General features: G+C 38.7%; 1 protein-coding gene across 5 annotated transcripts in view; it reads left to right on the top strand.

Moving 5' to 3' along the window:
* CDH2 (cadherin 2, type 1, N-cadherin (neuronal)) overlaps positions 1 to 26,384 on the top strand; it is a 116,833-nt gene extending 90,449 nt beyond the window's left edge. For all 5 annotated transcript variants that reach the window (XM_014936915.1, XM_014936914.1, XM_014936917.1 and 2 more), the window contains 5 exons: positions 928 to 1,161; positions 1,495 to 1,728; positions 3,978 to 4,117; positions 17,677 to 17,841; positions 24,965 to 26,384. In XM_014936915.1, coding sequence (XP_014792401.1) covers positions 928 to 1,161; positions 1,495 to 1,728; positions 3,978 to 4,117; positions 17,677 to 17,841; positions 24,965 to 25,171 — 980 coding nt within the window. In that variant the 3' untranslated portion in view covers positions 25,172 to 26,384. The remainder of the gene's footprint in view (positions 1 to 927; positions 1,162 to 1,494; positions 1,729 to 3,977; positions 4,118 to 17,676; positions 17,842 to 24,964) is intronic.
* Positions 26,385 to 26,743: the final 359 nt, after the last annotated feature.

The following is a 26,743-nucleotide window of genomic DNA, read 5'->3' as shown; positions in this document are numbered from 1 at the left end:
CTGTATTTTTCCACATTCAGGCTACAGCAGTGCAGAGGAAGATGAAAAATGTGTCTTTCCATTGTCAGTTTGTTAATGACAATTAACAGACTCCGCTCAGAACTGAGTCCTTTGAATGCAGCTGGAGTGCTGCACCGTTCATAGCTGGTACCAGAAAGATGGGGAGGTGCAGCCAGGAACATTCTCGCATTAGAGGGGAGGGAGAACTGAAACACTGGGGCTGTTTATCATGGAGAGAAGACAAATGGTAAAATTGTGCGCACTGATACAGGATAACAAGGTGAGATCAGCTGCTTCTGTCCTTTTACTCTGTTCTGGAGAAAAAAAAAAAAATGGAACTGGGAGATTGTGGGGTGTAGGGGTGGAATGAGAACCATTGCTAATTATACTGAGAAATTCAGTGCCACACGTTCACATAAATGTGTGACTTCAGCAAGGTTTACAAAAGCATCACACATTCTATATGAATAGCAAGAACGTCTAAAGTAGTGTGCTGGAAGTCAGTATTAGAAAGCATTTAAATAGCACACTTGTGATAAAGGGTGATGGTTAGTCTTAAAAGTTACAAACTAATTTCTCCAGAGGATAAGCTATCCGAATTGTTCACCTTTTTCTTCAAAGCATTTGCTGTGGGCTGTCTCTGGAGAGGAACTAGCTGTCTGGTGAGTAATGTGTGGTGAGTCCCTGATGTGTGGGTCTGCAGTTATTTGCTGAATTCTGCTGAGCAGGGCAGTTTTTCCCGAGGACAGACTACTGAAGAATTTGTTTGTTTCCAGGAGCAGTGACAGTGTTAGATTGGCTTGGTAAAGACAGAATACCAAAACTGAGGTGAACATACGTACGTGGTAATAGAAAAGTGTTGGTATGGCTTCATTCAAGTAACTTTCCAATGGGAAACGGGCTCAATACCATTTTCTTTTCTTTAAGGAATTCCCCCGATGAGCGGAACTGGCACTCTTCAGATATACCTGCTGGACATCAATGATAATGCCCCCCAGGTGAATCCGAAAGAAGCCACGACCTGTGAAACACTGCAGCCCAACGCCATTAACATCACTGCTGTGGACCCTGACATAGATCCCAACGCGGGCCCCTTTGCCTTCGAGCTGCCTGACACACCTGCCAGTATTAAGAGAAACTGGACCATTGTTCGAATTAGCGGTAATTAACATTATAGAAATCTTAAATCATTTTAAAGCAACTATTGCATATGCTTTTCTGTGTTTTACTTCGGCGTTACTTTGCAACATACATGAATTTGGTTAATATGGATAGGAAGCCACTTTAATGTAAGTTCTCCAAAGCATAAGAAATTTTAGTAAGGAAAAGATGTTCACAGTAAGAAAGAAGCCTCTTATCCTGAGTGTGATGTAGTGGGTTGAGCAGTAAATTAACACAGAGCTCAGAGGTGAGCCATTTTTGCTAATACTGTTTTAAACCCTGTCCTGATTGGAGTACATTATTTGTTAAAAAGTGCCTTGTTTTCATACACAGGCGATCACGCCCAGCTGTCTTTAAGGATCAGGTTCCTGGAGGCTGGTATCTACGATGTGCCCATAGTAATTACGGATTCTGGAAATCCACATGCCTCCAGCACTTCTGTGCTGAAAGTGAAAGTTTGCCAATGTGACATAAACGGAGACTGCACTGACGTTGACCGGATCGTTGGTGCGGGGCTGGGCACTGGTGCCATCATTGCAATTCTGCTTTGTATCATCATCTTGCTCAGTGAGTAGATACATCTCTTAATCCTAACTCTTCTATTCTTGTTTTGTAAGTGCCATCTTGTGTTTTAGTTCCGTGTACCTTCACAAAGACGGAGGAGTGATTCAAGACTGAAGTCCAGGAATTGTTGCTGCTTAGTTTAGTGTCTTGGACGAGTGTGAAAACTTTGTGATGGTAAAGGATTAGAAGTCTGTGAGATAGATCATAACTAGCACTTGCCTAGTAGTCAAGCCCCACAGTGAGTTTCCGAAGGAGATTTTTCCATCTGTGCCCATGGGCACTTGCTGTGACACATCAGTGGGTGACCAGGTTGAAGATGTGATTATCCCCCAGACATCTAGTCTCTCTTGTGCTGCTGGTACTGTGTGATTTGATGCCACCCACCGTGGGTAACAGTGCCTTTAGGGCGTGCTCTGGTGCTACTACTGTTTGCTTCAGATTAATCCAAGTAGGCTATTTGATGATTTTGGAAAGCAATACATCACAGCCTTTCATACAAGGCCTGACAAGCAGGCAGCCATGCAAGAACAGAGATGTTTGTGTTTAAGCACTACCTAAAGCTGTGCTAGTATTTTGTTTTTGTGTCAAGTGCATTCAATAAGGGAAATGACTAAACATCATGACTAAGTGTCTGTCCAGTATAGTAAATTGGATGTTAGCTCTCCTACACGTTATGGTTAACTGATTTCTGGTTGCAGTGAAACACAAGGAAGAGATTAACCTGTTTGGAGTACTGTGCACCAGTCCAGAACATACAAAATGATGGAAAGGAGAAGTTTTTCAAAAAATGTAAAGTTTTAAAAGTATTTGAGCCTGGCTAAGCCTGTGGCTGTACACAAAGGCAGTACAATTACTTTCCCGATACAATATACTCTTAAAATGTTAGGTATTGAATTAACAGAGCCTTATTGAAACTCTGAAATCCTTTAAGATATTCTTCATATATGGACATTCTGCCAAGACAGGCGGAGCCTGGCTAAGCCTGTGGCTGTACACAAATGCAGTACAATTACTTTCCTGATACAATATACTCTTAAAATGTTAGATATTGAATTAACAGGGCCTTATTGAAACTCTGAAATTCTTTAAGATATTTTTCATATATTGACATTCTGCCAAGACAGGCTGAGAGAGTTGGGGTGTTCAGCCTGAAGAAGAGAAGGCTCCAGGGAGACCTTACAACAGCCTTCCAGTACTCGAGGGGGACGTACAGGAGAGATGGAGAGGGACTAGGTGTAGCAGTTTTAAACTACAAGAGGGTAGATTTAGATTAGATATCAGGAAGAAATTCTTTACTGTGAGGGTGGTGAGACACTGAAACAGGTTGCCCAGAGAAGCTGTGGATGCCCCATCCCTGGAAGTGTTGAAGACCAGGCTGGATGGGGCTTTGAGCAACCTGCTCTATTGGGAGGTGTCCCTGCCCCTGGCAGAATGGTGGTTTAAGGTCCCTTCCAACCCAAACTGTTGTGTGGTTCTAGGTACTTTGGAATTTCTTTCCATGAGGATGGTTGTAATTGGAAACATGCCTATTGTATTAGAGATTCATTTTCTCACATTTATTCTGTTTTGTTTCTCATTTGGTTTTCTGTCACACCTTTAGCTTGTAAACAAACAGTTTAACAGTATAACTTGAATTTGTTGAGATTAAAGTTTAAAAATATATAGCCCTAAATGCTACTGCGTTTTGCTTAACCTTGATTCCTCTTGCTTCTAAAAATAAATCGAAACACTAGCAACAATATGGTCTGTTCTCACGGACTGCTGAGCTGTATGCCAAATCAGCCTAAGCTTGGTGATACTCAAATATCAGAATTACTTCAACTATATAAATAAATATATATTCTTGGAATGTAGCAGAAAAAAATATAAATAATACAATTTTTTAGAATTCTTGCCACTACTGGAGAGATTCCCTTCTGAATCCAGTGTTTTATGAAGCTTGGTCTTTCTTATTTCTTTTCATGACAAGTTTATTTTGCAGATGTGGAATGGATTTGTGACTTATGGCCGCAAAATGTGATTGATTTCCAAATCAAATTGCCTGTAGTAGCCTGAGTGTAAACATCTCTTGCTTAAGCTGCCTTCTGTAACATTTTTCATTTAAAAAAAGAACAAACCAACATTATCCAGAACATTCAAAGCCAATTGTTTTTTTTTCTTGTTTTAGATCTTGGTGTTAAATTTGTATAATTTTCCATGGATGTGCATCAGAATTAAGATGTGATTTTGTGTCTTCCCTTTTTGCCATGTAGTTTTAGTTTTAATGTTCGTGGTGTGGATGAAACGCCGTGATAAAGAGCGTCAGGCAAAGCAGCTCTTGATTGATCCAGAAGATGATGTGAGGGACAACATTCTGAAATACGATGAAGAAGGTGGTGGAGAAGAAGATCAGGTGAGGACTGGCTAAAGGTTTTTACATACAGTTTTGTATTTCATTCTGCACTCTATCTTGTTTCCATTGACACATTATGATAGGTAGCTAATTTTTGCATTAAATATTGAAGGCGAAGGTGGTGGAGAAGAAGATCAGGTGAGGAATGGTTAAAGGTTTTTACATATAGTTTTGTATTTCATTCTGCACTTTATCTATCTTATTTCCATTGACACATTATGATAGGTAGCTAATTTTTGCATTAAATATTGAAGGCGGTAAGTAATGTTTTAAAAACCTGAAATACACCTTTGCTTTCTCATGTTATGGTTTGCAGTTTCAGAGACAGCAATTACTTGCCTTTTGGATGAGATGTAAAACCAGTGTCTTGTCCACTGACATTCACAGCATTCTGACCATATTGCATCTAAGGCTGTTATGTTTAAATGAAAATTAACATCCATTTTCATTGCAGTCTGTAAACATTCTTCACTCCTTGTCTGAGACCCTGTTGCACAGAATCACCAGTGCAGAGTGCTTAATGTAGTCTATTCCAAATATGACCATTTCAGTGGTGGGTGAATGCCTCCCTAGATGTACAGTAATGTTGGCTATTGACAGATCGGCCTCCACTGGGATTTCAGCTTGGAAAGTATTTATGTTTCAAGTAGCTGTCAGGGCACATCTGTGTTTATTCAAATACCTTTCCAGGCAGGTGCCATATGCATTTACTCTCACATCACCTCTGGTTGAACCACTGCTGATAAGTCAGAGGATTAGGAGTGATGTGTATATATGCTAAGAATAGCTTCTTTTTCCCTCTCTCTCCAAGTTAGTGAATTTCCAAGCAGTGCTATTTCCTTCCTTCAGATGAGGTTTATTAAGTGCTTTATGAACGTGGCAAACAATAGATTTATGCACATTATTAGTGGTAGAAGTAAGTGTAATAATTACAAATGGAACAGCGCGTATAATAGATTCTAAGAAATTTTCCAGTAAAAAGCCTTGAAAAATTAAGTGTAATTCTTCCACACATCCCCAGTCACAGTCATTTGGGACTTGATTTACCTGAAAAGTGTCTCCCTTCACTGGTACAGACATTTATAGCTTCCTTCTGCTCATTTGTTTGTTTGTCTGAAATTTGTGTTCCCCTTAGTAATTTCCATGCTTCCTGCATTTCCCCAAGTTCTGTTTGTACTTCCTGGCTTTTCTGCATAACTCCTTTTTTAAGCAATTTGCAAAGGAAATGTCAGCTTATGCAGTTTTGCAAAATTGCTTATGTTACTAAATAAACTGAAGACAGCCCTTTGAGTCTGTATGTATTCCAATTGTTTGTACACAGAGAGTTTGAGTACAAGAAATTGCATGTAGTCTGCGCATCTGTTATTGCATAGAAGAGTTATAAGCTTAAAAATGTCAAGAAAACTCAGTCCTGTGAGAACTAATTTTCCAGTTCACATATTCTCAGCTCTTGTTCACCCACAATTCTCTGGAGGATCTGTTCAGCAATTTTCATGTGATTTTGGTTTTTAATTTTTGTCCACACAGCCTTCAGGACAGAGTCAGTAAGCTTCTCAGAGTATATACTGTTCATTGGAAAGTCATGGATGGTGCTAGAGTAGTGTTGGGAGAGGTTGTGCTGCAAATCAGAACTTTTAAGCATTGTTTTAACAGCGTACAATGAGAGAAGAAATGGTGCTGAAGTCTCTCCTTTGTCCACTCCAGTGTTTTATGAAGCTTGGTCTTTCTTATTTCTTTTCATGACAAGTTTATTTTGCAGATGTGGAATGGATTTGTGACTTATGGCCGCAAAATGTGATTGATTTCCAAATCAAATTGCCTGTAGTAGCCTGAGTGTAAACATCTCTGGCTTAAGCTGCCTTCTGTAACATTTTTCATTTAAAAAAAAAAAACAAACCAACATTATCCAGAACATTCAAAGCCAATTTTTTTTTTTTCTTGTTTTAGATCTTGGTGTTAAATTTGTATAGTTTTCCATGGATGTGCATCATAATTAAGATGTGATTTTGTGTCTTCCCTTTTTGCCATGTAGTTTTAGTTTTAATGTTCGTGGTGTGGATGAAACGCCGTGATAAAGAGCGTCAGGCAAAGCAGCTCTTGATTGATCCAGAAGATGATGTGAGGGACAACATTCTGAAATACGATGAAGAAGGTGGTGGAGAAGAAGATCAGGTGAGGAATGGTTAAAGGTTTTTACATATAGTTTTGTATTTCATTCTGCACTTTATCTATCTTATTTCCATTGACACATTATGATAGGTAGCTAATTTTTGCATTAAATATTGAAGGCGGTAAGTAATGTTTTAAAAACCTGAAATACACCTTTGCTTTCTCATGTTATGGTTTGCAGTTTCAGAGACAGCAATTACTTGCCTTTTGGATGAGATGTAAAACCAGTGTCTTGTCCACTGACATTCACAGCATTCTGACCATATTGCATCTAAGGCTGTTATGTTTAAATGAAAATTAACATCCATTTTCATTGCAGTCTGTAAACATTCTTCACTCCTTGTCTGAGACCCTGTTGCACAGAATCACCAGTGCAGAGTGCTTAATGTAGTCTATTCCAAATATGACCATTTCAGTGGTGGGTGAATGCCTCCCTAGATGTACAGTAATGTTGGCTATTGACAGATCGGCCTCCACTGGGATTTCAGCTTGGAAAGTATTTATGTTTCAAGTAGCTGTCAGGGCACATCTGTGTTTATTCAAATACCTTTCCAGGCAGGTGCCATATGCATTTACTCTCACATCACCTCTGGTTGAACCACTGCTGATAAGTCAGAGGATTAGGAGTGATGTGTATATATGCTAAGAATAGCTTCTTTTTCCCTCTCTCTCCAAGTTAGTGAATTTCCAAGCAGTGCTATTTCCTTCCTTCAGATGAGGTTTATTAAGTGCTTTATGAACGTGGCAAACAATAGATTTATGCACATTATTAGTGGTAGAAGTAAGTGTAATAATTACAAATGGAACAGCGCGTATAATAGATTCTAAGAAATTTTCCAGTAAAAAGCCTTGAAAAATTAAGTGTAATTCTTCCACACATCCCCAGTCACAGTCATTTGGGACTTGATTTACCTGAAAAGTGTCTCCCTTCACTGGTACAGACATTTATAGCTTCCTTCTGCTCATTTGTTTGTTTGTCTGAAATTTGTGTTCCCCTTAGTAATTTCCATGCTTCCTGCATTTCCCCAAGTTCTGTTTGTACTTCCTGGCTTTTCTGCATAACTCCTTTTTTAAGCAATTTGCAAAGGAAATGTCAGCTTATGCAGTTTTGCAAAATTGCTTATGTTACTAAATAAACTGAAGACAGCCCTTTGAGTCTGTATGTATTCCAATTGTTTGTACACAGAGAGTTTGAGTACAAGAAATTGCATGTAGTCTGCGCATCTGTTATTGCATAGAAGAGTTATAAGCTTAAAAATGTCAAGAAAACTCAGTCCTGTGAGAACTAATTTTCCAGTTCACATATTCTCAGCTCTTGTTCACCCACAATTCTCTGGAGGATCTGTTCAGCAATTTTCATGTGATTTTGGTTTTTAATTTTTGTCCACACAGCCTTCAGGACAGAGTCAGTAAGCTTCTCAGAGTATATACTGTTCATTGGAAAGTCATGGATGGTGCTAGAGTAGTGTTGGGAGAGGTTGTGCTGCAAATCAGAACTTTTAAGCATTGTTTTAACAGCGTACAATGAGAGAAGAAATGGTGCTGAAGTCTCTCCTTTGTCCACCTTAGAATTATAGAATCATAGAATTGTCTAGGTTGGAAGGGACCTTTCAGATGGTTGAATCTGAAAGATTCATCAGCCTAACACTGACAGAACCCATCACTAAACCGTGTCCCTCAGCACCATGTCTACCTCTCTTTCAAATACCTCCAGAGATGATGATTCCACCACTTCCCTGGGCAGCCTGTTCCAATGCTCGATAACCCTTTTGGTGTAGAATTTTTTCCTAATATCCAATCTAAACCTCCGCTGGTGCAACTTGAGGCCATTTCCTCTAGTCCTGTTGCTTTTTATTTGAGAGAAGAGACTGACCCCCACCTCTCTACAGCCTCCTTTCAGGTAGTTGTAGAGAGCCGTAAGGTCTCCCCTCAGCCTCCTCTTCTCCAGGCTGAACAACCCCAGCTCCCTCAGCCGCTCCTCATAAGATCTTGTGCTGTGCTCCTCTCCAGTGAAAGTGCTGTCTTTGAGAGAGGTATAGTCAGGAGGTGACGTTGTGTGAACACCGTAGAGATGAGCAGGATGTAAACCATCCATAAATGCATCCTTTCACCAGCACGGAGTCGCCCAGTGCAGCCGATGAAAGGAAAAATCGTCAATGGGTGGAGTAGCAGTAAAGTGGTAAGAAATGTGAAATTAGGTTTGTTTCCTCTCACAGTGAGCAGAGGAAGCACCTAGACACATAGAGGTTTAAGGGATTTATAGAAAATTGAATTATTTTTAGCCACAAAAGCCCTGCTTGCTTTCTAAAGACAAATTTTAAGGCCACTGGTTGCAAATGAATTATTTTGACTGCCAGCCGCATAGTTCAGGTATATTGGTCCCTTTCCTGATCCATTGAGCAGTAGACTATAGCATCAGAGGATCTAAAAGGTCTTCATACACTCCAGATGTAGCAAACACTGCAGGAAAAGAAAATAAAAGCTCATGCAAAGTGTAGGAAGCTTTTATAACAACTTCTGTTGCCAGAGTTTTAGACCATTGTGTAAGCAAGAAGGGGGTATGTTCTCCCACAGCTCCAAAGTTAGGAATTTGTTCCTGTCAAAAATGGCTGAATGGACAATGGATGATGGAAATAAGTTCTGTCTTGCTTTTTAGGGAGATTATTTTCTTTTGGTTTGACGTTTTGTAAAATCTAATTTCTACCTATGCTTAATTAGATGATAATAGTTCCTAGGTTCATTTGTTCTCGGTTCCCTCTTTGTCCCCCTCACCTCCTGTGCCCAGGGGAAAGAGGGAGGATTTAATTTGTTCAGGTTTTATTTGGTTTTGCACGCATTTTATGTGAGATTTAAGGACTTGGAATGATAAGATTTTGAAATGTCCTGAGAAGTTCCTTACAAGTTGTAATCTCATTTTTGCAAGCCGTGGCTTAGCAAAATACTGTACAAGCAAACCTGGACAGGTGCAGGACATTGTGCAAAAGGCATTTGCCATAAAGATCTTTGCATATTTGTCAAAGTTAAAGTAAGGATTAAAGTGTCGATAAAGTGTTCTAAAAAAGCATGCGACTGCCATCAAAAATCTATTTTCAGAGTGAGCCCTCCTAGGGTAAAACTGCCACTGTTCTATTAAAATCAAGGAAAAATATTTCATGTCAACCTTGCATCTACAAGTCATCGGCAAATGACAGAAGAAAATGCTCTACATCAATATTAACTTTCTATAATGCACTCTCCCCAAAACTATCAGGATTGATTGAATAAGCAGCTTCGGTAGAAGCCAGTGCACAAGGTGACTCAGAACCATCCAACCCAGGGTGCATCTCATGCAGCAAAATAGAAGGGAATGCTCAAAGCTTCAGGTGAATCTCAGTGAAAACAGTATTTTTAAAGCTTCAGATATTGTTGTGATCTGTACCTTTTAAAATTACTTCTATTTATAGCAAGCAAATTACTTAGACTCTTTTAAATAAATCACTTGTTTCTTTTGATAAATACTTGGAAGGTTTACCTTGTGTGGCCTCATATGTTTCTTGCTTATCCCGGATGTTTAGGTGGCTTGAAGATATGGCTGGTAGGGCTTGAAGATGAGTGATAGAACATAGGACTCTTTGCATCCTGAACCAGACTACTTTTAGACTTGTGCTTTTGCTCTTGGAGTAATTTACTTATTCAAGAGGATTTGTTTATTTATTTATTTGGAAATTCTGCAGTTGGGTTTCTTAGCTGTCATGGCAGTCCCAGAAACTCCTAAAGCATGCTCAGCATGTTCCTTTCAAACTCTTTGTACATGCTATCAGAGTAATGTCTCCCGCAACAAATTTGATGAGTTCAAAGTTCCTTCTGGTTCCTCTGAGTCATAGCAACTGTCAACACAAGGTGGAGTTCCTGCTTGGGTTTCTTTTTTTTTTTTTTCTTCTTTTGTCTCCTGTGCTAGCATTTCCAAGGAATTATGATGTGAAGCGTGTCATAAAGGAGCAGTTTATTCCATCGTGAAGGTCTCCTGTTAATCCCATCTGAGGCCGTCTTGGCCTGCTTTGTTCACTCTGACAGACCGAACGCTTGTAAAATAAATTGAGGTTCTTGAATGATTCATAGTCTTCCCCTAGCCTGGCATGATGTACACAGGGGTCGTGTGATCTCCACAGCAGTTGAGAAAAATGCTTTTAATTCCCTAAGCCAGAAAAAGCTCTTGAGCTGTGGGTCCTAACTGAAGTCATCCTGCTCACCACTGAAGAGCGTTGTCAACACCGGAAATGTTCTGGACTTTTTTCACCTAAACTTCTGTCTCTTGGAAACTGGGACTGAAAAACTGGCTGTGAAAGCTGTACAGCACTCCTGTCATCTCAGGCAGAAATGTTTTTTTCCTGGTATCAGCAAAGATTGCTGTGCTAGCAGAAGCTGGGGACAAGGGAGGAAGGAGAGGGGGTAGAGGTATTCCAGATAGAAAGTCTGCAGTTCTTCTCAGGATTTTGTTTAATGTTTTCTCATTCTAACAGCTTGACCACCTGACTTAAGGGAGCTGGGCCATTTGAGTCAGCATTATTCCACCACAGAAGTCAGTGATACTGATTTGCTTAATAGTTTGGTGGGGTGGGGGAAGTGTTGATTTGGTTTGGTTTTGATTTTTTCTTAATTCCATCTGAATGTTTAACCCAGCAACTGGGGGGACACACGACACAACACAACACACTAGAGTCTGCTATATTCCGAAATAGATGCGCCTGCTTTACGTTCAAACTATGAAGCTGGTTGTGACTGTCTTGATTATTAATGGCCCGCGTGATCCAGAGTTTGTAGTCGTTCAGCAAACGGGAGGTGTGAGATACAAATAACATACATTCTCCCCTGACATGGTGTGCTCTCAGCTTGTAACACTATTGTCAGTTCGAAATACCAAAACCTGGTGTTGGCTTAGTGTTAAAGCATTTAGCACATGTCTGCAGCAATAGTTACGCGTGTAGCAGATCACGACCCGTAAGCATCACTAATTCATTTTCATCACGTATCTCGGGCCATTCCTGTGATTTACATCGAGGCAGTGGGTGCTCGACTGCGATATATGAAGCATATGTCAACCTGAAAACTGTGATACATTTTTTTCCATTTAATTGCTTTTGCATACATCTCGTTGCAGAAGATGATCTTCTCTTCTCCTTTGAGCCCATTTCTATAGGGTTTTCTGAATTTTAGTAGTACTTGCTCACGCAGGTGGTCCAGCTGAAGCAAGTTGCCCAAGCAAGTGGGTAGGATGCTTTGAAATTATTGCAAAACAGCTGGTTTGAACCTGTATTTTAAACTTGCCCGCAGATCTCTTCAGCATGAGAGTTTCTAATGCAATGATTTTACTATTATTCGAAGTATTATTCTTTGTAATGATTCTGCTTGTTCCTTCTTACATCACCTTTTCTTACAAGTGTATTCAGACATTAGTTCAGTAACTTGCTTTTTGACATGTCTTATTACATGTTTATATAGAGAAAGAAAATAGTAGCATTTATTTTAAAGGTGATAATAGAATTAAAAATAAAGCCATAATGGTTTATTTTTATGTGTATATGATCTAAATTCTAAACAGAAAATGCTCCTTTATAGAAAGGATAGCTTTTTTGTGTCATTGATAAAAACGAACTTTATAAATTCATTTCATTATAGTTTATTTTCACCACCCTATCTGAGTGTTATTCAGGTCATTTGCTCTCACTTTCTAACCTTTATTTTGCATTAAGATTGGAACGTATTTTATGTTTACAATTTTTAATGATAATGAATGAAATAACTGTTGCTAAGATATCCCTAGGAATATAAAATACTACAATTGCAAGGTAGTTATTTTAGGGATTGTGTTTACTTACTAAGACATTAACTTCATTTTTTTGAATGTGTGACTCATGCAGTGCTGCTGTGGAGGAATAACTGTCATTCCTTGGTGAATCTTTATCTCATCATACAAAACATAATGTTTCCATAATTCGATTACAAAATTGTTTTGTGTTTTATTTTATCCTATCTAGAACCTATGTCTGTTACTGTGTTTTATCTGCAGCTGGAGTTTACCTCTTGCCTTTTTTTATTGCTAAAAAAGATAAGCTAGCTTCTTGGTTATCTTAAAAATTACTCCAATATAATAAAAACTAATGGGAAAAGCAATATGGCAGAAAGTAATCAAAAAGTGAGTGGCAAATAAAGAGCAACTGTTAGTACAGGCATTTTAACTGCCACACACACACACAACTCTAGCCTACATCTAGTCAGGCTTCTGTGCTTTGCTTTCTTTGGACTCTCATTATTTCAGCAGATAGAAGATTTAGGGCTGGTTGGAACATTTTGCAGAACTCAGGCAATATTTTCTGTGAAGATTTCTCAATAGTTTTTTAGGGTGATGTTTGGTGGATTTGGGCATAAAATGGTAAGATATAGGGCTTGCTTTTTCGTTGTTTTTAAAAGAGCTGGGCAGATGGGATCATTGAGCTGTGTAAGATATTTCTTCCCTCACTTCCCCCACCCATTTCTCTATTGGGCAAGTGTCATTGGAACACAAAAGCAAAGCAGGATGTGTTTTATCCATAGATACTTCAAGCCATAGTTTGCTCTGTTCTCTTACACCAACAATAAAATTGGATTTACACTAGAGCATCATCCTGTAAAAGGGGTGGGTGAAATGCAAACTTCTGCCAATGTTGCTTTACGTGCACTTAGACCGCTGCAGCTGATTTTGTTCAGTGGATGACACCTATAGGTGTCATTATCAAATTAAGTGATATGGTGACTAATTGATTATTTCTTTCATGGGGATAGATCTGAACTTTAATATTTCTTTGCAAAGGCTGGATCCTTTGAAAATGAGAAACAGGTGTAGTGCCTTTATTATATTAGTCATATGTCTAGACCTGTATTCACACATAGCCAAAGCTTTAGTTCTGTACAAGGTAAAAAAACAAGACATCCCTAAAGGTGTATAAAACTGTCTAATGAATGGCCAGGAAATACACTAAGAGCTCTGAGATAACAGAAGAGCGAGATTTATAAATCATTAATGAATATATCAGTCAGGCTGCATGTGTTAGGATGTATCACTATTAGTGTTAGAGAAACTTGTTAGTAGTGGAAAGCTCAATTTACGTGTAATGTATTCCAATATTTTCAGTTTTCCTATCTGGAAAAAAGTCAGTCCCGGCTATGCATAGCTATTTATAGTTTTAGTAAGTTGTGGTTTGATTCTATTGTTTGTAGTTCTGCTTCTTAATGTTCCAATATGCGTTCATTTAAAGCAGGTCCAGTTGCTGTAAAAAGTTTTACTTTGTTAAGTTTTTGCCAAGAACTTGAGTAAATCTAAAATGCAAATACAACCAGAATAGCTAATCCAGGAGAAAAAAAAAAAGTTAACTTTACAAAACTAGAAGCTTCTGAGAAACTCTTATTTCCTGGCCTATCACCTCTTAAAACTCTCCTACTGCCGTAGTTGATGACTGCTCTATGAGGGATTATTACTCAAGTGCTGTGAAATGAATAGCTGCCTTGCACAAGAGGAAGTTGTTTAAGGGAAGAGGTTTTGAAGGCTGCATTACCTTGTTTCTTTGTAAATCAGTGATTACTGGGGAATGTAAAATGGCCTTTTCTTCTATTCTTGACATTTCTTCTATTCAAGTTGAGATACTTGGGCCGTGCCTGCAGCTGCTGTGTAGATGTTCTTTAAGAAGTGTTTTGGGGGGTTCTGCCTACACATCTGGTAAGGTGGTTAATTTTTAGGGCTTGGCTGGCTGGTTTTGGCATTTAGCAATGTCTCACTAGGATCGCACATTTCAGGAATGTGAGGTGTGAGCTAGGAATGGTATGTCTTCGCTTAAAGCTGTCTAGAACTAAGCGAATAGCTAATAAGGTCAGTGTTTGGAGGGGAGGGGATTGGTGGGGTTTTGTGGGTTTTTCCTTGAGCTTGCTAAATTTCACAAGATGCAACTTGTGATAAAATGGACTTTTAGTACATTGTGACTTTATTTCCTTTCTTAAAACAAAAGCAAATCAAAACCAGAACTTGTTCTGCATCAAAGCAGATGTCAAGGGTCTTTTTTCAGAAACAGAAAATAGTGATGCCAGAGATGCTAACCAGAGTGATATTGATAAAGCATAAAGGTTGTCACCTCTTTAACCACCAATTATCTAAAAGGTAGCTATATAGTCTTATCCACTAATATCAGATCCTTTTATGAACAAGGGGAACGACAGGGGATCATTCAGCTTGCTTCACTTAAATTTCTGTCATAGAATGGGAAGTTTCTGTTGTCCTGTTGACTGTAGACTTGGACAATCAGATGAGTCTAAATTTCTGGTTTCTGAAGCCTGGGGTTTTGCTGGATGCAAAATGGGAGCAAATTAATATGTTTTAGCGACCTCCCAATACAGAAGAACTAATACTAAATTTTCCCTTCCATCAACTATCTAACCTTGTCTGGAAGTTTGAGGAGAAAAACTCAAACCCTCTGTTTGAATTTGGATTTGGATTGATTTTGTTTGGATTTGCTTAAATCCAAACTTAAGGAGGGGAAAGAAGTATTTGTTCTGAAGTTGCTGGAGTTAGGGCTAAAAAACATAAATAATAAATACCTCTGACAAAAATTGGCAGCCATATGAATTTTAGGCATTCACAGCCTTTGCTCAAGTATGTTTCCAATGGAGAACGTAATCTTGTGCCTCAGCAGATTGTAATTATGAACAGGTTACATGGAAACAAAATGCAGCAAAGACACAACGTTGTTGACTTGTGGTCCTGAAATTAAGAGTAAAAATAATGACCTAGAATGTTGTTCCAAGCTGGCTGTGCCAACCTACCCCAGCATGTCTTGTTCTTTCTCTGATGTGCCACAGTTTTCCATTTAGCCATCCCTTCTGCACTTAACTATCTTAACAAACTGCTTGAGACTAACCTTAAGGCCTCTTCAGGAGCTTTAGGTAATAAATGAAAAGTTTTCCCATTTTTCTAGCTGTGAGTGCAGCTGTGAGTGAAGAGATGGAATTTCAGCAGCCTGAAACAGCTTACACCCTGGCTCTCCAAAACATTTTTCCTTCTTTTGCTTTGCAGTAATTGAGTAGAGTTGGCTTTAGACAGAATTTTGAAACAGCTGGAGTCATTGCGTGATGCTGTGCTTGCACGGCACCAAGCCAGCTTGGGGAGAGGGTGGATGACTTTGCCATACCTGACGGATGTACAGTTAGTATTCATTTTAATGATACGAGAGATTTGAGAGTCTGTGGTAATAATAAGCACAGTGGATCTTCTCTTCCTGTCCAGACGCTAATAAGACCTGCAAAATAAATTTCCTCTGATAGAAGACTGCATGGCAGTGTCATAAATTACCCTAGAAAAGAAAACAAACCCAAAGTGGAAGTCCACGTACGGACACATTCTGCACTGCTGTTGCCTTGTGGATGGCTATCTTGGCTGTCTTTTAGCTACAGAGCCTGGAGATGTCTCAAACTACACGTACACTCAAGAGGATGGCCTTAGGTGTGACAATACTAGACTGACTGGCTTGATTCATATTGCATTTCCACTAGCCAGAAAGAAGTGTATGCATGTGCAAGTGGGTGGGAAAAAAGGTATTGTCTTTATAAAACTGAAATGGCCAGAGAGGCTCTCCTGCTTTTAATATATTGTTATTTAATCATACTTGTTTGAATTCCTCCATAATGAAATGCTTAATACAAAAAAAAAAATAGTATTTTTCATTTCTCCCTGTTGGTTTTCCACCTTTATCTTTTGGGTGGGTATGAAAAGCACTCCTGTGTTACATATTTATAAATTCTAAAAAGTACATTCTTCTCTGTTTAATAGGATTTTCTGATAGCGTGTCTCTGAACTATTTTGATTTATTTTACGTAATAAAAAGGAAAAGGATAAAAAGTTCTCTTCTGTTTACTTTTCTCCTTTTCATACCACTTCATGGAGATCACTTATTATTCTGTTTGGTACATGAAGAACCGAAGGGTAGAAGTTACAGCTGTGCCCCAAGGAACTTGTAATCTAATTAAAGCATATGAAACTGCATTCTCAGATCTCAGTGGAGCTGTTCCACCTTTTTTGACTATATATTTGTGTGCAGTCAGCTGAGCACCCGAGTAGCAAATTAGAAGCTGTAGTGGATTTGATAGTCGGTTACAATTCTCCCAACAAACTACCTTCCTGCTGTCAACAGACCTCTTCTCCTGTAGAAAAGTCTGTTTTTAGAATCGCAGTAAGTAACGTTTTCAAGAAGGACCTACATCCCATGAGGTGACAGCGGAAGTAAATGCTTGCATCCTTCCTTTAGGAGCCAGTTAGGAACCAATGAAAATTGTCTGCACAGCCAGCTTCCAGCAAGTTGAGATTATAAATAAGATTTTTACTAAACACCACCATTGAAAAATAGAGACTGATGATAAAGGAGGTTATTTAGGATGTTCCTGAACTGCTTGGATTCTTTCTGGGGCAGGGTATCTGGCGTACTGAGAGTTGGCATCAGCCCCAGTCTACTGGTAGTTCATGAGTGGCTTTGATTTAAGCCTTTAAGCCCAGTTCTTTGTTCTGGCATTTTTACCAGCACCTCATGCAAAGGCATCTACCTTCTACACATGACAACAGTACATGACAATGCCCAAACGCATCACACTGTGCAAATAGTATTCAGGCATATCTGTCTTAAATGCGTAGAAATTCATCTAATTAAAATTTTTATATACATACGTGCTGCTTATTGGAATTCATAGTGTTATGCGAGCTGCATCAGTCTGCCAGAGTTGGAAACTGCGGCATCAAGTACTTAATGAACAGATCCACAAGTAATCTCTAGAAAGTGCTTAGAATTAAGACCAAATCTGAGGAGCTTTGTACTTCTTATGACATTTTTCCCCCTTTGGCTTTCATATTATGGAAGCCACATGAAATCAGAAAGGAGTCTTAAATTCATTCTTTGAAGGTATTATAAAACACTGCAGAGCAGTGCACTTGCCTTTTTTTTCAGAAGGAGAATGTCTGGAATTTATTTGCTTAGAAAAATAAGAGTTGGGATTTGGCATCTCTGCTCTATGCAGTAAATCGTCATTACTAGGCAAAGTGTTTAGTCTCTTAATAGTACTACTCAAATCCTTGCTTCTCAATGGAAAACTTATGAGAAGCTCTACAAATCTGGTGGAATAGAATCAAAACTGTAGGTTCAGGGAGTATAAATCAAATAACATCCTGTTGATATGCAAATAACGATGTTACTGACTTATTCTCAGTAAGCATTACAATCCTGAAAATAGGACTTGTGTTGCAACGATACTTTGCGTTTTCCCTTTTATCCTCCTCCTGTTTCCCTCTAACAGAGATTGTTTGGAATTCTCCTAACGTACTGTCCTTGTTTCGTATTTTGCAGGATTATGACTTGAGCCAGCTCCAGCAGCCTGACACTGTGGAACCAGATGCCATCAAACCTGTTGGAATCAGACGTCTTGATGAAAGGCCAATCCATGCAGAACCTCAGTATCCAGTCAGATCAGCTGCTCCTCATCCTGGGGACATTGGGGACTTCATTAATGAGGTAAAGAAGCGAAAAGGAGTTTCCTCCCAAGATCTGATAAGCTTTTATATTTTATTTATTGTACTCTGCAGGAGTGGCTGTTATGTTTGAACATAATAACTTTTAAAAACTTACTTAGACAATTAAAATTGTCTTCCTAGATAGAAGTAAATATGTTCTTTTAAAGTGCGGATAAATTTAATTAACTCATTCAAACAGGGAAGATTTATCAATTAAGTTCTGTACATTTGTATTAATTACATTCATAATGCGTTATCAGCTGCAACCACAGTATCTCCAAGCAGGATTATTCTATGGGTTCCAAGTAATAAATAGTCTAACAATATTATAGTTTAGCCTAAATTCATTTATTAATTCACAGTAATTTAATAATGGAAAGAAGTTCATTTTCATTTTCCTTGTACATTACCCTCCGAGTCCAGATAATAGTGGAAATTCAGTACCTTAATATGACCAAAGGAATTCCATCAAATGCGATTAGTGAGCAGGGCAGCTAAATTAAATGTTATGTAAGTGCTTTTAATACTTGTCTTGTCATAGAGCTTTAAAAGTCTTTGCATTATCTTTGATTCTTCAATCTAATGAAGATAAATGTAAGTAAGATTCAGACTATGCCACATTGCTCACACTTTTGAAAGAAATGCTCCTACAAATATTTGTTTCAATATTTCTGTCACTGGTCAGTCTTAAATCATTGGGTTTGTGGTACTTACGATAGTTTTCCTGTGCTTGCTGATTATAGGAAAACAAATACTAATCCAAAATTTACCACTTAAAAATAAGCTATTTTCTGAAGATGAATAGTAACAGTTAATTACTTTCTCTAATTTTCTCATATCTTCCTTGGCAACTAGAGCTTGACAAGTATGGCAGAACTGTTTTTGCAAACTTGTTTATTCTTGTTTGCTTTAAAGAAATGTCAGGCTAATGTACTAAAGTCTTTTGTGTTAGCAAGCTGCGGAAAATTGAGTTTGCTCCTTTTAAGGTAAACAGCAATACAACTGTAAAAAAACCTACGGGGAGCTGACTAGCAGGAAACATACGAATATTCTCATAAAGCATTGAATTTTAAGAGAGTTCAGATTTGGGGAAGAGCTGTACTAGAAAGAGATGTCACAACAAAGAGGATTTTTGCATGCCTTGCACTTGTAAATATTACAATTATAATCAGTTTCTGGAAAATAGTGGAAATGTGGGACAAGAAAAGGTCCACGTTGTTGGCCAGGGCAGCGTGCACACAAGAACTTCCTTGTGCTTCCTTGTCATCTTCCAAACAATCAGTTTCCCATTCTATTCTCACACAGCTGTGACCAGACACTACCCACCTGGCAGGCTGTCAGGAAGAGCCCATCATCCTCAATACCCTGATTTTTCATGTCCTCAAAGTAGCTATCAAGCTCTCTTACAAAGCCGGGGCAAAGAATGAGTTTGATTCTCCTGGAAAGCCAGAAAGGGCCCAGAGTTTGTCCAGCATCCTGCAGTTTTTTAAATTATTTAGCTAGCTGTTCTTGCAATACTGGTTTTCAGTAGGTTATCACTCTTGAAGGTTATAGCATCCGTGTGTAGGAACAGTACCTGCTGTCATGATTTAACCCAATATGTTTATATCACACTAGAGATGAGCATAGAGTCATTCTTCTTACTGCTGTCTGTTGTAGTAGATGTACCTCCCTTTGTGCTTCCCCTTGCCATGCACCAAGAGAGAAAGCTTCTCCTAGCTATTCTTACACAGTAAAATAATGTCAGTAGTGTTATTGACTCTGAAATAAATTAACCTTGGAAATCATATATGAAATTAAAAAAAACGTGGCAATTTTCCTGTCTGCAAGTTAGCTCAGAATTAATTATATCCTCTGATTGAAAGGAATTATATGAAGCAGTTCCTATGTTTCAAGCATTATATATTTAGCTTCTTCTTTTCATAAGGTATTTCTTCTTTAGGATTTCACAGCAATGTATCATTTACTACACCCAACCCTCTCTTCAGCAGACAGTAGCCACTGTCTGTTTTGTCAGAAGTCTGAGCAAAATTGAGATTTTATTTCTCCACAACAGTTTCATCTTAATTTGTGTTTTATGTTAAAATTTCCCATGGCAAATGTGATTATAAACAGTCTGTTGGGAGGGAAAAAAAATATCAGTCTTTTCACTCTAATCCCCACTATTGCAGTTAAATTTCCAAATAATCAGCGTCTAGAGCATAAACATTCAGGCTGCATAGGCTTTCAGACTCTCTTCAGAGAATTCCACCTGCAGTGCTGGCAAGATTACACCCAAACAAATTGGTGAGTTCCTCTCAGTTCTACTTGGAGAAAATGGAAGAAATATCTCGGGTAAAACCTGTACCAGACACTTCTTGGGGCAGTTCATACAGAAGATATGCTGAGCTGTGAAAACAACAGAGCAAGATAAGAAAGGGCAGAGTTCATGTCTCTCTGCATCCAGCTTCAACATCATTAGGCAAAGAACTTTCTTTCACGGTATAATGACAAGTCATGCCATAACTTTTCCCCTGGGCATCCCTAACACAAGCCACCTGTAAAACCAGCCCCGTCTCCAGCTGAGCAGGGAGAGGCTGCCTTTGTCTTGTCAGTACCTCGGTAGCAAAGTCTGCATTAGCCCATCAGTTTGAAAAGACACGACGCTTCTGGAGGTCATTCTGATCTTTTGGAGGCCTTGGCCCTATCCCAGAGATGCTGATCAGCGTGATCCTTTGGGATGCTGGCCCATGTGCAGGGATTAATTTAGTCTGTTGAATGCTCACCAGCACCTCGTGCACAGAGCCAGCTTTGTTCAGATTAGCCTCTGAATTGCTCCAGCTTCTGACAAAAAAGAACTGTAGGTCACTGGTTTTAGATATCGGAGGATTTGGCTGCCATCACCAGACAAGCATGGGGTGTTTTTTTTCTTTTTACTTTTATTACAGAGCCATGGAAACAAAAAGTGGAAAAGACCTAGTGGGCCATTCTGTTTCTTTCCTTTTGGCAGTATATTATACTTTGGTATATTATTTTCTAGCTGCCATCCGTTGTATTAAATCAACAAAACTCAATGAGACATACATAAGTAGGAGTATTTTGTAGTGTTCTAATGACTTCTCAGTTGAAAAACAAGTTACAAGTATGATAGAAACTTCAAGTATTTTTGTAACACTTACAAAATTAAGATAACACCTACAGAGCTATGAACTTTCTAAAATAAGAAGGTTCCAGAGGTGCCTTATAATCAAAATATGTTTTGCAGGCGTAAGCTAAATGACCTTGGGGACTTTCTTGTTTTGTCTCTTTCAATGGATAGAAGAATCTCTAATTTAAGGGGTGAAAGGAAAACCCTCCTTTTCTTCCAGTCTAGTGTACAAACAAGTCAGTGAAATAAGTCATGTGTTATTAAGAATCCTCTGTAGACCTTGTTTTCCAATTTAAGCCTTTTAAAACATAACCTGCAGAGTGTGGAGCATAATTAACACTTAGAATAGTCAGGATTTGTGGGACAGTATAAATTAGGCCTGTTTGAAGTAGCTTTGTTAATCCTGTTTTTAAGAACCACCTATGCTGTCCCTAGAAATTTTAAACAAATTACATTGTGGTGGAGAGTTTGTGGTTTAGAATATATTTCTAATCAATAGAAAACATAGCCTGAGGTAAACTAAATTTAAATTACAAACTAAAGGTCTCATCCCATGGGGACATGGGAGACCCTCAGTTCATTCTTAGTAAATGGTTATTGATACAGTGCACCTCCAAGCAGCATGGAGTCCCTCAATGTTTTCTGTTTTTTCTTGTCAAGTTAAAAAAAGGTTCCAGATTTAGACAATTTTTTATATTTCCCTGGAGGACTTTGTTCTTCCTTTCCTTCTCATAAAAAGTTTGCTGAATCTGATTAAGTAGTAGGATTAATGAAAATTCATGCCTTAGATTTTTTTAACGTTTCATGTTAGTTCAAGATTTTGGGGGTTTTGCTTTCCCTTGATTTGAGACAGAATGAGAATGCTACACATTCTAAGGAAGGTATGACTTAAGGTTACCATTGTTCCTCGGCCAAGGCACTGTAGTTTCTCCTCTTCTACTCCTTACCTGCTCCTTAGTGTGAAAGTTGCCATGACTTATATAAAAAAAGGAAGAGGAAAAACGTGAGATGCCCACTCAGTCTGCCTAGGTCTCAGGCAGACCTTTGTAAGTGCCATGGCTCTTCTGTAGGTACTTTTTGTGCATTGGGCAAATGCAAGGAAATGTGACTTCATTCGTTATCGCCCACCAGGATCACCTGGTCCCAGGTGTGTGCCCCAGCAATTATGTTGTTGAGTAAACTTCTCTGTTTTGTAAAAACTTTGAGTTTTCAGATCAAGAAACTGTAAACCAAGTAACTGTAACAACTCTGCTCCTCTGAGATTCTTGAACACATTTGGGGAAAACTGAGAGATCTCTTCAGAAGCAGTTGACAATACCGTGGCAGCAAGATCAGTAGAAGCACTTCTTGGCAGCCATTTGTTGCCTTGTTCGTTGGGCCAATACAGCACGTCGTGGTACCAGCCACTGGAAGGGATGACATAATAAGCAAAAAAAAAGGGAAATACTGAAACCAAAGGGAGTTTCAGGAGCCGGTTTCACTGCCAAAGCTTACAGTCTGTAACTCCAGCTGCAGACATGCTGTAGAACCCAACAGCAAAGCGGAGAAGTGCGCTGGGTAGGTGAATTTTTAACCAGAAGATAGAGGCAAATGTCAGTGTAACTTGGCCTCTGCAGTTGAATCAACACCTCCATGCCGTGGCCCGTAGCTACGTTCTCTGAATGAAATGGATTACACAATAAGCACAACCTTTGAAATAAAGAATTCGTTAATGAGATGCTGTAGTGTAAGTCAGTAGCTCAAAACCAGTTTTCTTTTTAAATGCTATCATGATACCAGCAGAAAAAATGACAAAAAAAAAGTGAAAATCCATCTTTCCCTTTGGAAAAAAAGATGGAAAGAGGCTGCCTGCCACCTTGCCATGGATGGCTGATTGGTATCAGAATTTCTGCAGTGATGTAGGAAAATGTTTTGTTTGCTGGTTTTTAATAAATTGGTACCCCATGGTTGGCTGGCTGTTACCAGGCAGAACTGCAGGGAAATAGCATTTCTTCTCCAAGCTGGCTTTCTAAATGACTTTTACACTCTGATACCTGGGATTCATACCTCAGCACTCCTTAAGCTTGAGTGGTATTTATTCTCCTTCCCTGTCACCTGTGTTTGAAAAGCAGGGGTGTCTGTCACTCCAAGCAGGCTTAAGGGAAGATGTAAATACTATAAGGCCTAAGAAGTAAAGTTGCATTTCTGCTTCAGCAGCATAAATTGAGAGAAAGCCTTAGAACTATTTCCAGCTTTGAAACTGGATAAGGGAAATCTTCCAACATTTGCTGTTGCCTTTTCTGAATCTCAAATCTTTTGTCCTTATTACGGCCATCAGGATGGAAAACTCCAAAGAGAAAGATAACAAGCATCACAAATTATTCTTATCGGATAATTCAAAATTGTGCTTCTAATGCAGGCTATTAATAACCTGCTTGATGTTGTTGTACTACATGAAATGATCATGGACTTAAAAGTCCAAAATGTGTTCTTGATTAGATGTCATTAGTTTGATAAATATATTGGGCCTTTCCACCACTTATTTGCAAAATTATTTTAGGTACATTTTACACAGTTCTGAATGATTTTAGGTAGGCAATAAAGAACCAGGATTCTTTCTACCTTATCATTGCCATATGCTTTAATTAATGGGTTTAGCTATATATGTATTTCTAGAAAAAAAATCAACATCTGTTTCCATTATGTCCCATTTAGACTAAACACAGTTGAGAGTAAAACATACTTTTCTAAAAACAGAATATGCTAAATAATTCGAAGGAGGTACACTCAATCCTTCAAGGAATTGAGAGTACACAAAAGCCATTCTTTAAATAAATAAACATTAAAAATTAAAAGTAAACCCAGCAAAATAGCACTGGCTAAAATTAACAGTGAGCAATTTAAAATTTTCAGTTCAGCCTTGTAGAATTCTGGAAGATGTATTATCCCTTGTCAGTGGCTGCCAGAGTAGAACCTATTCAAAGTGGAAGATCTTGAAAAGGCTTTGCTAATCCCGTGGATGAAACCACGAGGTTGAAAAATCCAAAACACAACAGGGCTTTTTTAAGTTCAGGCTTCAGCCTTTTTTATTCAACCTGTAAATCTTCCGAGGATAAGCTCAGAGCAATCATATCCTAAAATTAAACTTACTGTTTTGGTTTGGACTTCTGTAAGAAAACAGGGAGGGTCGAGACTCCTCTCTGGAAGAAATGTGGTTCTTTCCCCACTTTCCTGTTGTTCAATTTGTGGTAGTTTTAGTTTGGGTTTTTCAGCTCTAGAGAGTAGAAATTTAATTTTTACTGAAGACCCAATATTTGTCTGTTGGTAACTTGAATACTGTGAAATGAGGAAACAAAAACATTTATAATCTTGCATTTAGCTTTGATGTCATTGTGTGTGTGTGTTTTCTGAAGAGCAGGTGGAATTCTTATGGGTTGTTATGGCAAAGCACATAAGGCTTAAGCCAACATCGTATCTTTTTCTGACAGCAGCCTGTAGAGGTACATGAATTTTACAGAACTAAGTAAATATGGCTTTTGGCAGAGGCGGATGGACTGCAGGCCAGCAATGCCAGTGTGGATGTGATTGGCCGTGCGAGATGGCTGTTAAAGTGAATCTTTGCAAACATGCCTGTTTCTCCTTCCCCATCTGTCTGTTTAACCAGTCCCATATTGCTCATGCTGCACGTTGTGAGCTGTGAAGCTCTGAAACTCTGTATTTATTAGCATCGGTCCTGGTGCTGTGATGTTCTCTGAAGGTTTTGTTAGAGCTGTATTTGCAGCTACGTTGAGAGTGTGCGGTGCTGTAATGCAGAAACCTGGCCATTCTAAAAGGAGTTGAATTAAGTTCTTGCTGGAGTTAGAAAAACATGAATCCTGTTTTGAATTGGACTGCAGAAGAACAACAACTTGGTTTTCTCAGGTGGTCGTTGGTAACTAACAGCACTGCAATATTCCAGTTTTGTCTCTCTCTCTCAGATACAGAACTTTATCTTTATTTTTCCCTCCCCTTCTTGCAGGGACTTAAAGCAGCCGACAACGACCCCACAGCCCCACCATATGACTCCCTCTTAGTCTTTGACTATGAAGGAAGTGGCTCCACTGCTGGATCCTTGAGCTCTCTTAACTCCTCAAGTAGCGGTGGTGAGCAAGACTATGACTACCTAAATGACTGGGGCCCACGTTTCAAGAAACTTGCTGATATGTACGGTGGAGGTGATGACTGAACTTCGAAGTGAACTTTGTTTTTGGACAAGTACAAACATTTCAACTGATATTCCCCAAAAGCATACAGAAGCTAGGCTTTAACTTTGTAGTCTACTAGCACAAGTGCTTGCTGAAGGCTTTGGCTTAGGCTGCAAACCAATTTGGGCTCCGTGGAATATCAGTGATCCAATGCTGTTTGGAAAAAAATATTGAGCTCAGTTACACTTGAATTTTACAGTACAGAAGCACTGGGATTTTATGTGCCTTTTTGTACCTTTTTCAGATCGGAATTAGTTTTATGTTTAAGGCTTTAATGGTACTGATTTATGAAATGATGCATTAAAGAGACAAAATATGTTGGGGTGGGGAGGAGTAAGGTGAAACACAATATGCTTCAACATGCTTTTGTTACATCGCATTGCTTTTATTAAAATAAGGAGATTAAAAAAAATAAACAAAAAATCCCTCATGGAACAATTTTATTATCTGGGAGAGAAGACCATGAGGTGGAACAGTGTACATTACTTCTAGTTTTAGATGTTAGGGGATTTTTTTCACTAAAATTCTAAAACTTATGCAGCTGGTTGCAAATAAAGGGAGTTTTCATATCACCAGTTTGTAGCAGAATTGATTTTTTTTTTCTTATGCTAGAATGTTAGACACATTTTGGTCTTAATTCATGTACACTTTTCTTTTTTCTTTTTTTTTAATTTCTAGTATTTTTTTCCCACTTCACTGTAAAAAAATGGTATGTGTACATAATGTTTTATTGGCATAGTCTGTGGAGAAGTGCAGAAACTTCAGAACACGTGTATGTATTATTTGGACTATGGATTCAGGTTTTTGCATGTTTATATCTTTCGTTATGGATAAAGTATTTACAAAACAGGTTGCAAACAAGTGACATTGATTCAATTGTTGAACTGTAGTTAGAGTACTCAATATTTTTTTTATTTTTATTTTTATTATTTTTTTTTTGTTTGGGGAGGGAGAAAAGTTCTTAGCACAAAAGTTTTACATAATTTGTACCAAAAAAAAGGGGGGGGGAGGGGAGTTCGCCTGATACTGGTGGCACGAGTAAATATACGGTATGTTTTGGGGGTGGGGAGGGAAGGGGGAAGGAGCTTTCAAACTGGAGAGACTTCTGAGAACAGCTTTGCCTCTGTATTGTGTACCAGAATATGAATGATACACCTCTGACCCCAACGTTCTGAATAAAATGCTAATTTTGGATCTGGTGCTTGGTTTGGCATTTTTTTGTCCTACCTGGGCAGCCCTGACTTTAGTAAATAAAAAGTACACAAAGTGCATTTGAGTTTTGGGGGAAGTTACCTGCAGTTCTCCAGCGTTCCAGACTGCTGGACTAAAAATAAGCTGCGTAGAGAAGAAAGTTTGGCACAACTTGGGAAGGCAGGTTCCCAGGTGAAAGCCAAATGATCTGTGCCGTTTCTGGGAATTCCAAATTTTCAGTTCCACGTCGATGGCTAGCCCTTTGGTTTAATGTACATTATCTAAATAGCAGAGCTTGCATCGTTTTGGCTCATTTCTAGACTGACAGTTTAATGATCGTGTGATTATGCTGCGGGTTGAAT

Source organism: Calidris pugnax, unplaced genomic scaffold (genome assembly GCF_001431845.1).
Source record: "Calidris pugnax isolate Ruff unplaced genomic scaffold, ASM143184v1 scaffold51, whole genome shotgun sequence".
NCBI classification, from domain to species: domain Eukaryota; kingdom Metazoa; phylum Chordata; class Aves; order Charadriiformes; family Scolopacidae; genus Calidris; species Calidris pugnax.
Note: the sequence above shows the minus strand (reverse complement) of the source record. Positions and strands in the feature narration are given on the sequence as shown.